The sequence below is a fragment of the Leptonychotes weddellii genome, chromosome 2 (genome assembly GCF_054177405.1).
Source record: "Leptonychotes weddellii isolate Sample4059 chromosome 2, ASM5417740v2, whole genome shotgun sequence".
NCBI classification, from domain to species: Eukaryota; Metazoa; Chordata; class Mammalia; order Carnivora; family Phocidae; genus Leptonychotes; species Leptonychotes weddellii.
In genome coordinates, this window is record NC_138370.1 from 160,240,177 (window position 1) to 160,254,809 (window position 14,633).

The 14,633-nt window shown below is 41.6% G+C and overlaps 1 protein-coding gene across 1 annotated transcript in view; it reads right to left on the reverse strand.

The window, feature by feature from the left end:
• The window catches only part of ANAPC4 (anaphase promoting complex subunit 4), a 36,719-nt gene extending 22,791 nt beyond the window's left edge, over positions 1–13,928 (reverse strand). Inside the window, exons 1-12 of the mRNA XM_081812534.1 lie at positions 13,784–13,928; positions 13,554–13,692; positions 10,585–10,690; positions 8,587–8,719; positions 5,877–5,951; positions 5,716–5,742; positions 5,579–5,623; positions 4,835–4,919; positions 4,054–4,158; positions 2,106–2,189; positions 900–986; positions 423–487 (exon numbers count right to left, since the gene is read on the reverse strand). Of these exons, the coding sequence (XP_081668660.1) occupies positions 423–487; positions 900–986; positions 2,106–2,189; positions 4,054–4,158; positions 4,835–4,919; positions 5,579–5,623; positions 5,716–5,742; positions 5,877–5,951; positions 8,587–8,719; positions 10,585–10,690; positions 13,554–13,682 (941 nt within the window). The 5' untranslated portion in view covers positions 13,683–13,692; positions 13,784–13,928. The remainder of the gene's footprint in view (positions 1–422; positions 488–899; positions 987–2,105; positions 2,190–4,053; positions 4,159–4,834; positions 4,920–5,578; positions 5,624–5,715; positions 5,743–5,876; positions 5,952–8,586; positions 8,720–10,584; positions 10,691–13,553; positions 13,693–13,783) is intronic.
• Between the last annotated feature and the right edge of the window lie 705 nt (positions 13,929–14,633).

Consider the following 14,633-nt stretch of genomic DNA (forward strand, 5'->3'; position numbering starts at 1 on the left):
TTTTTTTTTTTAATTATTTATTTATTTGACAGAGAGAGAGATAGTGAGAGAGGGAACACAAGCAGGGGGAGTGGGAGAGGGAGAAGCAGGCCTCCCGCGGAGCAGGGAGCCGGATGCGGGGCTCGATCCCAGGACCCTGGGATCATGACCTGAGCCGAAGGCAGACGCTTAACGACTGAGCCACCCAGGCACCCCAAAACTAGAAATTTTTTTACACATTTAGAAATACATATATGTATTATAGACATAGAAAATGATTACATTTACAAAAAATGCATAGAAAATCTAGAAAAATAAATACTATTTTTTATTATGTACCAGAATTTTCTATTTTTTTTTACAATGAATATGAATTCCTTTCAAAATAAAAAACTACTGTAAAAAAGAAGAAAAAGCAAGAGCACCTAATATGAGTTTATTACCTTGCTTTCCCCCATAACAGCAAGTGCATGAATTCATCTTGCACAGAAGTGGTTGTGCTCTTCTCCTAGACAAAATGGATAACATCATGATATATATTTTTAAAATTATAACCATGTATAATTCAAAATTAAAACTATAGGAGCATGACTCCCTTCCTTTTCCTTCAGCTTCCTTCAAATCCTTATTTAAATTGATTATCTGACTATCGGTTCATGGAGAGTAGACAGTCAGCTCTTCCAACACCCGTCCTGACTCTCCACGCCCCACCTGCTCCACTTCACAGACCCACCTAGGTTGTCCTGATGCAAGGAGAGCCCTTCCTCTCTGGGGAAACAGTGTGCGATCAGACCAAGCCATCTGAAACCTTGACCTTCATCTTTTACAAACCCAACCAGTATCCATCAGGTAGCTCGGAAAGTCAATGAGGACAGCGTGCCCGTTTCCACTCCTTCCAGGGGAAACCTCACAAACATTACCTGTACGAACTTGGTGAGACGAGAATCCATCTGCATCAGTATTTCTTCCCAGGCTTCACACATACACGTTAGTGACAAATTTATATACTATTAACAAGAAGGGAAAAAAAATAGCTATCAGAATAGTAAAAAAAAAAAAAAGGAAAAGAAACTACATAAATCAATTTGCTAAGTAATATATGCTTCTTCCTGCCAACTATCTCAAAGAAATCCAGAATTTTCTTTCAATCATTTTTAACTCACCCTGTGAAAGAGAAGACCACAGCTAATGCTTGATAACCACTTAACCATCAAACATTCGGAAATTAAGTTTTTATCTGGTAAAACAGACATCCTCCAGCTTTTTATATGTATGTTTCATGTACACGAACTGTCAAAATGCTGGTTGAGTCAGCTATTCAATTTTCAAACAGAATCCTTAAAAAGACACCGATGTGCAGAAATCTTTGACATCAAGTAAGTCAGGGACTGTGGCAGACTGAAAAAGAACAGCCACAGTTCTTTGTAGCTCCTCTATCCAGAAGCAGACTCCATCTCCCTAGTCCCTGAATCTGGGCTGGCCTTGAGTCTTGCCGTGACCGACACACAGCAGAAGGGACACCGAGTCCAAGGCCTCCAAAGGCTCTGCACGTTCCCCCTTGCACTCCTGACACCACTGCTGTGGCCGCCACTTCAGGAACGAGCCCGCGCTAGCCTGCTGGGAGATGGCACATGGGGAGCCACCACGGCTAAGAGACACTCAGACCAGCCAGCTGGCCACTGACACACGACCGGGCCAGGCTGCGATGAGCTGAAGCTGGCCCGGATCAGCAGAACCTTCTAGCTGGCCCAGCCCAAACTGTGGACTGACTAAGACACTGACCTACAGAACCATGGCTAATTTGGGGTGGGTGTTTATGTACAAGAGTGAACTGATATGATGGCTGTTTCCCATAAGGCTTGATTTGTAGTAAGCCTTTTCAAATTCCAAAATGTTATTTCACTTAGGGGATTATTTTTAAAAGATTTAAACTACTTTTTTCTTTTCTGGTGGGAATAGATTTTCAATTAAATTTCTTTTTCTTGTTAACGGACATTATAAGATTATCAGAATAGACACTTTATACCACAGTTAGCTTTACAGAATAAAATTTGCAAGTGTTTTATTTATAGACTGTTAGAAACTTAAGAGTAAATATTCACATAAAACAAGTTACAAATAAATACCTGTAAAAGGGCTGAAATGTGAGTAAACTTTCTAGCCATCCGAGTTACTTCAGGTAAGAAAGAGTACAATAGATTGGTTTCAAGCTATAAAATCAAAATAAAGTGAGTTACAATCACACACACTTCTTTTAAAGATAAATCAGTCCCAGCTAAAAAAAAAAAAAATCCTACAATTTAGAAGAGTCAAGGTCTAAGTATGTATCGGAAAGACTATGTCTGAATTCTGCTACCTTTGAGCCTAATACTTTGGAGACTAAAAGAACAGAACTTTAGGATTTTCTAATCTGCCATGTTTAAGTGTGCACAGGTCACCCCTCTCTAGGTTAGCAATGCCATCTCCATAGCTAGATAAATAGAATAATCTATTTTGTAACACTATTATGAGAAATTTAAGAAATGATTACAAATATACATAAAAAGTTTTTAAAGAACTATAAGCTACTGATAAAGACAAGCTAAATATCCATTACAATGGTGTAAGAATTATCTTAATAAAGCTGTTATTTAAAAAAATATCCATTACAAACTTCAAAGAAATAGTGAATCATTTTATTACAGCATCAAATGCAATCCTAGAAATCATATTTTCACGGAATCTTAAGATGAAGAGTAAATATGACCAACTATTCTGGGGAATCAGGACATCAAGAGTCCCCTGATGCTCTGAATACAACAATGAATACTGGAAAGCATCAGACACAGTGCATCCTGCATCTTTTTGTTCTACTTTTGTTTAAGAATTCGCGCATCCTTAAGCTAAGTGGCTGGGTTATTTGGCATGAAAATCTAGGGAAGGGGCGCCTAGCTGGCTCAGCTGGTGGAGTGCAACTCTTGATCTTGGGGTTGTGAGTTTGAGCCCTATGTTGGGTGTAGAGATTACTTAAAAATAAAATCTTAAAAAAAAAAAAATCTAGGGAAGACTTTCCTAAAGGCAAGGCTACAATCTAAATACTCTATAGGAGCCCACACAGTTTCCACAACTTACAATATAAACAGCATATAGTACAAAAGGTGTTTTCCAACTTTTTTTTTTTTTTTAAGATTTTATTTACTTATTTGACAGAGAGAGGGAAATCACAAGTAGGCAGACAGGCAGGCAGGCAGAGGGAGAGGGAGAAGCAAGCCTCCCACTGAGCAGGGAGCCCGATGCGGGGCTCGATCCCAGGACCCTGGGATCGTGACCTGAGCCAAAGGCAGATGCTTAACGACTGAGCCACCCAGGCGCCCCAGTTTTTCCCAACATTAATTGATCACCTTACACAAGAGGCAATGTGTTGGTGAAGAGCACTGACTCTGGAGCCACCCTGCCCAGCATCACTTCCATATGAGTGATACCGAGCAAGTTCTGCAGTTTCTACTTATCTATAAAATAGGGATAATAATAGGACCTACCTATTAGGTTGCTGTGAGGATTCAAATGAATTATATTGAATCACTCAGTACTTGGTACATATTAAACAAATGATAAGTATTAGCTTTTATTATTTTTAGGATCAGAGTCCTAAGAACACACCTGATAGAGGGGTGCCTGGGTGGCTTAGTTAAGCGTCCAACCCCTCATGATTTCATGGGTGGTGAGATGGGAGCCCCATGACAGGCTCTGCGCTCAGCACAGAATCTGCTTGGGATTCTCACTCCATCTCCCTCTCCCCCTCCCCTTGCTCACACTATCTCTCTCAAATACATAAGTAAATCTTAAAAAAAAGAATACTTGGTACAAAGATAAACTGGTATAGCAACCAATTAACATGGTCATTAATAAACTATCAAAACACTGTTTTTATGAAAACTATACTGGGCCCTGGGAATAATAAAGTGTTCACTAGAGTAAGATTCTATATATGAGATTTAGAAGCTCCAAGTTGAGTTTTTTTTTCCCTTGCTTTGTTTTAATAACACCTTTAAAAAATGAATTTACTGTCTGCTGCTACCAGGTTTCCACACTTACCTGGAAGTATGAGACCTCCGAAGCACTGCCAGCAGAAACCTCTGTGACCACTGACAATGATTTCAAATCACTGGATAAACACAATGCAAGACAAGTACCAACGATCTGTAAAAGAGTCAAATCCCCTGGTCCATTTAGTATTATTGCTAGTCTGCACCTGCTTATAATACAGGCAACAGAAACTCATGGAACTCTCTAAAGCAGAAACACACACGCCTGACGCCTTCCACGCATGTGCAGGAGGGAAGGCGTGTGTCCCCCCAGTCCACACCCCTCCTGGACACACACCCCTCCATCAGGGGTCCCAAATCAAGTGCTGGAGAGCCTACAATATATCCTCTTCCCCTCAGAAATGGCAAGAATAGGACAGAAAAGCTGTGGAGAAGACCGAGACTTAGCAACCAGCACAGATCTGGTCCTAAGTAGAAGATCACTCCTCATGATGTTCGTCACGTTCCAGTCACAAACTGTAGCTCTAGCCCTGACTACAGACTAGAAAACCATTGAATCGTAATCAAGTGTATCATGTCAATCTTTTTCTTAAGAAAAACTTGATTAATTCCACTAATAGTACCTGATCTTCATAGATACCCTATCACCACTATTTTATCTTAGTAATAAAATTATCCTCTTAACATTTAAAAATGAGTAACTCCAATAATTGAAACTGAGAAAAATACCCTGGTGTTTTAATTTTTTTTTCCATAAATCAGTTAGCTGGTATATTTTAGGTGGTATATTCTAAGAGAAATGACGTGGAAAATTTTAAAGGAAAACTTACCCCCGTGACTCGAGCAATTTTGAACATTCCATACGCATAAAGCTCGATAAATCCAGAGCTTCCTCCGAGGACAAGAATATTAAGCCTAATTAAAAGGAATGTAACAAGCTGAGGACCTCAGAGAAGACTGAGTTCTTAAACCAAGATATAAGTTGTTCTTGCTCTCAGATAATCTGCATGCTAAGGCTTCCCTGTGGGGAAACTGAAACCCCAAACAAATTCACCAATACTCAATATTCAATCACACTGAGCTTCTTCCTTTTCTCAAAGGAACATAAATTTGCTCTAGCCTGAAAAACATCGGTTTATAGTAAAATAAGGCTATAGTATTTTAACAACTACTGTACTTATATACTCTCAATAACAACACAATCCTTTTTCCACCTAATAGAAAGTGCCGTTAGTTGTTTCACGGCTCTGATGCTAAATGTATTAAAAGGGCTTTAAAAACTTGAAATATTTAATTTTAATTTTAGAAACGCTAGTAACATCTATCCTCCTTTACTTTTAAAATAAACAAAGGTACATTATAGTATTATTGAACTTGACACAATCAAAGACCATACAATAAAAACAAGTAAATAATAGACACTAATGTCTGTATATTGTTCAGTGGTGTTTGTCAGCAGGGAAATAACATGACACATAAAGGAACTGCCCTTGAAACTCTGAACTCTTGTCTCAAATATCAAACACCAACTTTAAGAAATTAGACTTGTTATTTAAGATATTTGCAAACTTTACCTGACGTCTCCCAAAAGCTTAATAATTTCATCAGAATTTTCTTCACTAAAATATAAAAATAATTGGGTTACCTTTCAACTACATCTTTCAACTAATAAAAGATTATTTTACCTGAGAACAAAAAAGGCATATCTTACCTAAAAATTTTTGAGGTGTTGCTGTAACTAGAGAAAAACAGAGACTAGTGTAAAAAGCAATAGAAATATGTTTTTAAAAACGCATGAGAAAATGATCACAGTGTCAAAGGAAATAGAAATCTGCAAGATGGATTCCAGTGAAATTAAACTCTGATACTTACTTTTTCGGCAGGGTAGGTAGTTTAGGTAAGAGAAGATTTGATTCATCCTCAGCATTATAAAAGGATGTTAGAACACTGAAAAGAAAAGCCAAGAAGAAGCATTACTAAAACACCAAAGATTTTACTTGTTTTGTCATTAAAAAGTACTTTTTTTAAAAACTGCCCAGTTTTACATATTACATACATTACCAAGTAAACAGATGCCACACATACTTTACTATTATAAAACAGTCATTGTAATAATCACAAACAACAAACAAAAAAATAGGAAATTCTTCATTTACAAGGGGCCTTGTTTCTGGGGGGGGGGAACCCAGCCACTTTACACTTAGAGGAATAAATATTAATAAATAATTTTCTCTATGTATTCAGTATTAGATACTAAGAATTTAGGTTTTTTTTTTTTTTAAAGATTTTATTTGAGAGAGAGCAAGCAAGAGAAAGAGAGAGAGCATGAGCAGGAGGAGGGGCAGAGGAAAAGGGAAAAACAGACTCCTCGCTGAGCAAGAAGCCTGACATGGGGCTTGATCCCTGGACCCCAGCATCATGACCTGAGCTGAAGGCAGATGCTTAACTGACAGAGCCACACAGGCATCCCAAGAATTTATGATTTTTTTAACTCTCATCTAAGAATCATCTAAACACATATGAGTATCAAGGGTGAATGTGGGTTTTAAAGAACACTGCAGTAATTATCTCATTTAACTGTGGGTTCTACGGCTTATATACATTTGGGGATTTGACAATCCAGCAAGTATCTAAGACGACACTACGCATTTTGAAATAGTCTTGCTTATTCCCTTTTCTCAATTTTACCTCCAAATAAGGGTGGTAATAAATGAGTGAAAAGGTGACTTGGCACACGTTTTTTTCCCACTTTAACACAAACGTGGTGTCCTGAGAGATCCTGGAATCTCCACATTATATTTCTAAACTATTAGTAGAAAGTATGTTAGGATACACTTAGCAGGTACCTTGAATGGGACAGAAATGACATGGTATACTCTGCTCCTCTAAGCATTGAAAAATTCACATGACCATTTGCAACCCTGGATTATTTGATGATGCATTAATTATAGATAAATGTTTTATCTATAGTGAATTTCAAACACCAGGTGAGATCCTTATTATTCAATTTTTTATAGACTCCCCCTTTAGTTAATTTGAAATTAAGTTAAAAGTTTATTAGAAAGGAAAAACTGGGGCGCCCAGGTGGCTCAGTCGTTAAGCGTCTGCCTTCAGCTCAGGTCATGATCCCAGGATCCTGGGATCAAGCCCTGCATCGGGCTTCCTGCTCAGTGGGAAGCCTGCTTCTCCCTCTCCCACTCCCCTTGCTTGTGTTCCCTGTCTCGCTGTGTGTCTCTGTCAAATAAATAAATAAAATATTTTAAAAAAAAGGAAAGAAAGAAAGGAAAGACTATGGGTAAGAAAATTATCACATTTCCTAAAAAAAAACAAAAAACTTTTATTTTCAGTATTAGGTAAACCCATTTATTCTTTAGGCCATCTTGACTGCAAACCTGGTATATGACTTGAATGTAGACTAAGGCAAAGTTATTTTCATGAGACCAGGAAACTATCAAGACCACAGACACAGAAAGAACTCATTCAACATCAAAACAAAGCACTGAGGAGCACCTGGGTGACTCAGTCAGTTAAGCATCTGCTTTCAGCTCAGGTCATGATCCCAGGGTCCTGGGATGGAGCCCCACATTGGGCTCCCTGCTCAGCGGGGAGTCTGCTTCTCCATCTCCCTCAGCCCCTCCCTCTGCTCATGCTCCCTCTCTCTCTTTCTCAAATAAAATCTTTGAACAAACAAAACAAAACAAAACACCCCAGAATGCTCAACTTAGCACTTTTTGTACTCTGAGGATATTTACGAAGATGCAAAAAAAAACGCCCAAGCTCCGAAAGAAATGGGTGGCAAAAAGGAACAAAGAACCTCAATTTGCTAATCAGTAATTTTAATTTCTATTACTTGAAAGTACAAATCACTACCCATAGAATTTCACTCATACGTGGAATTAAGGAAGAAAACATGAACACACGGGAAGGGGGGGGAAGAAAAAAAGGAGAGAGGGAAACAAGCCATGAAAGACTCAATGACAGAGAACAAACTGAGGGCTGATGGAGGGAGGTGGGTGGGGGATGGGTTAATGGGTGATAGACATGAAGGAGGCCACTTGTGATGAGCACTGGGTGTTGTATGTAAGTGATGAATCACTGAATTCTACTCCAGAAACCAATATTGCACTGTTAACTACCTAAAATTTAAGTTAAAAAAAAGAAAGAAAGAAATAAGAAAGTATAAAGCACTGGGGCGCCTGGGTGGCTCAGTTGGTTAACCGACTGCCTTCCGCTCAGGTCATGATCCTGGAGTCCCGGGATCGAGTCCCACATCGGGCTCCCTGCTCAGCTGGGGAGTCTGCTTCTCCCTCTGACCGTCCCCCCTCTCATGTTCTCTCTCTCAAATAAATAAATAAAATCTTCAAAAAAAAAAAAAGAAAGTATAAAGCACTGATATTAACTACTAAAAATAAAAAGCAAAGAAAAATCTTAGCCCTTCAGGCATATAAACTGAAAACCCAAAGTTAAATGCAGCGTGCCCATGCTCAACACTCAGATCCTCCCAAGTGTCCGTTTTAACCCCGGCAGGCGCACAGCTGTCCCACGGCAGCTGCTGGAGTCGTCCTTCCAATCCTTCCTCTACCTGCTTTCTGCAGTCACTTCCATCCAATGCATACAAGACACTGGGGCCTCCACAGAGAAGGAGTGCAAGCTTTCAGGTTTCTCTACATCGCACAAAACGATTTTCTTGGTGTCCGCAAGAGCAAAGGCCAAAACTGAAACAAGAAGAGACGATGAGGACGACTTACTGTAACAGTCAAGAAAACGAAATGGCTATTTCACTTCTTGCCCAGTTTTACTATTTTAAATGTATCATCATCATAGAAATTATTTAACCTAAAAATCCTTCCTTTAAATAATATTTTTTAAAATGGAAAGCTATCTTTACATGTAGTTATGCTGTCATCTAAGCTTATTTTCAAAGGCTCAAACTCTCATGAGTGACCGACTACTTTCTCGTGTACTGCACTTAATGTCTTACACATCTTACACATCAAAGCCTCTGGACTGGAGCCCTGCTTCCAAGCAGAAGATACAGAACAGGTCTCAACAGACAAACAATAATATCCTATCACCAAGATATGCTGGTCTTGTGAACGTGCCTAAATGGTGAGAAGTGATTCCATCTGCTTAGTTCTTAGAAAGTTCAGTATTCCCTTTTGTTCCTAACCCTTAATGGGAAACGAGACCATCAAATGCTGATGAGTCTTGTTTCTTTCACTGTGGCTGAATTATCTAGCATAGTCTCTCCACACAGGTCACTAACATCTTCCTAACACATCAAATAAAGAATTTCTGGGCGCCTGGGTGGCTCAGTTGGTTAAGCGACTGCCTTCGGCTCAGGTCATGATCCTGGAGTCCCTGGATCGAGTCCTGCATCGGGCTCCCTGCTCCGCGGGGAGCCTGCTTCTCCCTCTGACCCTCCCCCCTCTCATGTGCTCTCTCTCATATAAATAAATAAAATCTTAAAAAAAAAAAAAAAGAATTTCTAAGTAGAGGGCTATGCATTTCACGGTATACCAAGACACACAATTTTGCAAGATGTGAGGCAACCCACATCTCTTCTTCTTCAAACAATTTAAAGCAATCTTGAAATAATCCTTACCTAAAAAACCTTATTTCACTGTCCAAAAACACAGGGCATATTTTTTTAATGATAAAAAATTCATCTACTTATATACATTTCAACACACACAGACTTTCATGATTTATTTTTGAGATTCTGGTGTTTTTGGATGAATAGTGCAAGATCTCATGATGTTACTTATAAAAGTCCTCTAATTTTACACATACCCTTTTTTTGTTTTTTTGTTAAAAGATAAAACGAGAGCTGAACAGGCTTTCCGGGTGTTTTTACAGACTCATTTATATTTACCAGGAAAAAATTAAGCAATAAGGAATACATATCATTTTACAAAAATGATTCAGTTTTTTTTCCTTAAAGCACCAATGATAACAGATGAACTTTAAGCTGTATCATTTATAGCATTTTACTGTATTGACTCTGTGTACAGCAGCTCAAATCACGGCTGTCATTGCAAAAACAACAGGTGGAAGCGTAAGAAGCTACAAAATAAAGGGCACGCGGAGAAAGAGGAAGGAATGGGGTCAGAGCTGATAGTCCTTCAGGTGAGACAAGCATTCGTGCCAAGAGAATATTTATGAGCTACACATTTAATGTTAACATACATTTTGGGGAGAAAAGACCACAGTGGTACTCGACAGACTAGTGAATGGTAGATGGAACGTGGGCCATCAGTGCAGGACAAGACAGCGCCAAGAGCAAAGCCTAAGTATTTTGTACATTCCACAGATTTTATTCTAGCGTTACCTTTGCCAAGAAGTCAAATTTCATTTTAGAGAGATCTCAGCCAAGAAACAACACAGTAAAATTAATCTCAACTCTATGAAAACACTTCAAAGCTTCCAAAAAGCAAAGCTCCGAAGCTGATATTTAGTATACAATAAGAATATAATAAGAACAATAAATTCTTTCAGGAAATAAGCTTTCTTTACAAAATACTTTTTTTGTTAATAATAATAATAATAATAATGTATTTTCAAAGAATCCTATCATTACGTTTGCCATCTGGTCTCCAAGCCAGACAGGTCACTTCCTTTCCTGTATTTTCATTTGGTGGAAAACTCCAAACTCGATGAAAACTTGCAAGTCGGTGAAGTAAAACCTAAGACAAAACAGATACATGGCAAAAAATTAAAAATCCAAAAAAAAAAAAAAAAAATTAAAAATCCATTTCCGAAACTGAAATAAACCTAGATCCTCACTATAAATCTTTAAATATAATCTCAAGCATAATATTTAGCTATCAGAAGAAATTAGAAGACAACAAGGTCTGAATGAACTGAAGGTATATTCAAAGCGATGGGTGAAACAAGACCTAATTTAACCCTGTACTCTATACATTTTCCTATCTTCTATGTCAATAAGAGACTTATCTTTTAGAAAGAAATAAGGTTGTCCAAGAAGATCATGACAGAAAAAGAAATAAGGAACATAAAAAGCAGAAAAGTAGCTGTAATAGTCAAATAACACCAAACTTGGAATCAGACACCTTGGGATGGAATTTCAGCTGTGTTGCTTACTGGCCATAAGTCTTGGGCAAGTCACTTAGCCATTCTAAATTTCCACTTCCACACGGGAAAATTCCTAGGGTCAAGATGTGCCCCAGAGCTCCTTCTGACTCAGAAATAAGGCTGTCCCTACTCCATCCTCTACACAACCACTGAAAATAAGGAACTGCATGCATCCCTGCAGACCCTCCCACACCTTCTCAGGTCCCCACACTCACAGCTTCACCTCTCCCACTTTAGCTCACAGCACTCTTCACTCCTGGTACATTGGCCCCCACAGGGAATCCTTCATTCCCTAAACACAGTGCTCTTCTCCAAGCCTGTCTCTGCCATCCCTTATTTCCAAAACCTTTCCTCTGTGCCCTCTGAAATTCACAACCAGGTATCATCAAGATGCCCATATCCATCTAAAACTAATGATGTAATGTATGGTGATTAACATAACAATAAAAAATTACTGGGGAAAAAAAAAAAGAAGCCCGTATCTTCCTTCTCTTCCCTGAAATGTGTTTCTCACCCAAGGACATCGCTTTCCAGCAGGATTCTCAGGTAATAGCCATGCTGCATCCCATGTTCCCCATTCTACTGGGCCAGGAGATGAAGGTGGTTTCCTCCTTGATTCCAGATGCCATTTCTGGATGATTTTTCTTCTCTAAAATCCTCTAACTCTGAATCATATGCAATCACACCACACTACCTACTACCCCTCTTAACTGCAGTTCCCTAAAGACCCCTAGGCCATCCCCCTCATTCCTGGAAGATCTGGACTCCTGTCTGACTCACTCATGCTTTCCAACACTATTCATCCCCATTTTTGGTGATTTCAAGAGCTACGATGTCCTGGCTTTTCAGTGCTCAACTACCTTTCTTCCAATGGTCACGTCTTCTACTCACCTCAGTCACTCCTGGGGTCATGCCCTTGACCTTGTCCCTACAGTTACAAGTGCTGCCATAATGTCTCAAACCTCCCACCTTCCATCACTGTCTCTATCCTTCTAGTTCATCCCTACTAATACTCAACTTCAATTCTTCAACCTCACCAAGTCCTACAACCCACTGATCCCACCTACTCATTGTCCCTCACTCACACATGCCCCCGCTTCCATACTTAATCCAAGGATCATCATTACCATCGCCCCTCTGACATGTAACTTTAACTCCCTTGCATCTTTCTTGCTATGTCACATTTGCAAAACAACAACCCTGGTGAAACCCAACCATGCCTACACCCACCCAGTCGAACAGAACAGCAGAGACACAACCGTGCTCACTAGATTCCCTCAAACTGCAAGACCACTAACCTCCGTGGCTCTTAACACTGACCAGCAATCTTACTAAGTTTCCCTAGTCTGCCTGCCTTGTCAGCTTTTCATACCCCGCCTTTCCCCTCAAACTTCCAATATTTTCTCCTCCATCCTCACTCTCTCTTCTTCACTGAGGAAATGGAAACAAGTGCCCACTATCACATCTACACATCTAGTCGCACCGATGCCCCATCCTCTCCCTTCTGGCCTGCTGCTCTGGCTCTCCTCTCTAGAGCATGAAGAGTTCCAAGGCGCAGTGGCAAAGGAGAGGGACCAGAAGACATCACAGAGGGCCTTGAGAAAGGAGCCATCAAGGCCTGATGAGAAGCTATTAGTAGTCAACAGAGTGAGGCAGCTTTGCAGGCTGCTAAGTATTCCTTACCACCTGGTGGCCACACCGGTCTGCACACAACACAACTCTCACCTGGCGAGGTAACTCTCAGGAAACCTGCCCAAAGGCCAAAGGAGGAAAGATGGAGAGCTGAAGGTTTCCTCACACAATGGCTGCCAGGTAACCAGGCCTCTCAGGAGAAAGGTAGAAGCAGCGGGTATACCTGACGAAGCCTAGTGTGATATGCACTAGAAACGCTAAGTGACAACACTCATGTACACTCCGTCAGGACCGCAGGGAAGCATCACTCCCTTCCTAAATGTAAAGGTATTTTTAATAGGAGGTGGCGATCCGGTCCACGGTAGGAAACCTGGACAAGGGATTCTGGATTTTTTAACGTATCCTCTGCGGCAGCTACATGCATGCACATTCGCAGCTCCGGTATGACAGTAACTCATCCTCCTCCTGTTACAAAACCGTAAGCAAATTCAGGGCTGGGTCTGTGGATCTACTATTTCTAGTTGATGACTGACACATTATGGGCTCTTAAAAAGCCCATCTAACAAATGACTAAAAGAGACTCGGGGAAAGCAGGGCTGTGCGACTACGCTGTGTGAAAACTGTTGTTTTCGCCATGAAATACGGGAAATGGGCACATAAATGATCCTCCCCGTATATGCTCCCTTCTACTTCCACCTAAGGTTTACAGCTGCTTGGAAAGGAAGGGGGCGGGGTCCACATGCGGCCCAGCGAGTCCACAAAAGGGGAAACTGAGGCTGGGCCAGGCTGCAACGCGCTCGCTGTCGGGTCGGGCTCACTCACCTCGCCGGCCGTGTTGGCCAAAGCGATGAGATCCCGCTTGGGTGACCAGACCAGGAAAATGATCTCCTGCGGCAGCTGCTTCTCTCCCACCACCCGGAAGGACGGAAAACAGGTCGGAAAACGCAACATGGGGGCGGCCCTGCAATGACACCCCAGTCAGAGGCCGGCAGGGGCCTCCCGCGGCCGCCCCGCCCCCGGCCCTCCCCCGAGCGCTCCGACCCCGGCGGCACCTGGGAGACCCCTCTCCGCGGCCTACGCGGTCCCGGCCGCCTCTCCCTCCCTCCACGGGTCGCGCGCCCGCGCCGCCCCGCCGGCCCGCCGCCGCGCGCTGCAGGCACTTCCGGCGCCCGGACTTCCTCGCGAGAGGACCAGGTGGCGCGCCGGGCGGGGGCGCGCCGGGCGTTCCCGAGGCCGCACTCCCGCCCGCAGGTAAGGCGTGGTCCCACGTGTGTACGCGCGCCCGCCGGCCTCGTACGTTTTCCGGGAAGTTCGCTGCTAGGGGGTCACTGGGCGGGCATAGGTTTGGGGGCGAGGCCTCAGAGACTTCGAGGAAAAGGGACGCAAACACTAGGTTCTGATCGGCTGGAGCCTCCCTTGACAGCCTCTAAATGGGTAGTTAACAGTCCCAGTTGCTCAGTAGATGCACCTGGAGAGATTTATTTTTTAAACCCCTCCCCTGCCCAGGCAGCACCCCAGATCAATTAAAAAGAGAATTGATAAGGAATGCGAGCGAGTATTTATTAACTCTCTAGGCGAGTCCAGTTTGCAGCCAAGGTGGGAGGGCCCTGCCCCAAAAACTCTGAGTAGGCAAATACCTTGATTATCCCATTAAGCCTCAACAACTTATTGGTGGTAGTAGACCCACCGTAATAAATGAGGGCTGTGGGCTCATCCAGGATTTATCCTACAGCTGTCTGAGGATCTACCAGGAGAAAGAATCTGAAAGAATCTGGGCTACACAAATGCGCAGAGCATGAGCTCTGCCCTAAAAGGCTTATAGTTCAGCTTGGTCAACAATAAGATGCTGCTTTATGCAGGACAAATTTAAATGTTAGCATGTTCAAAAGTTGACATAAGTTA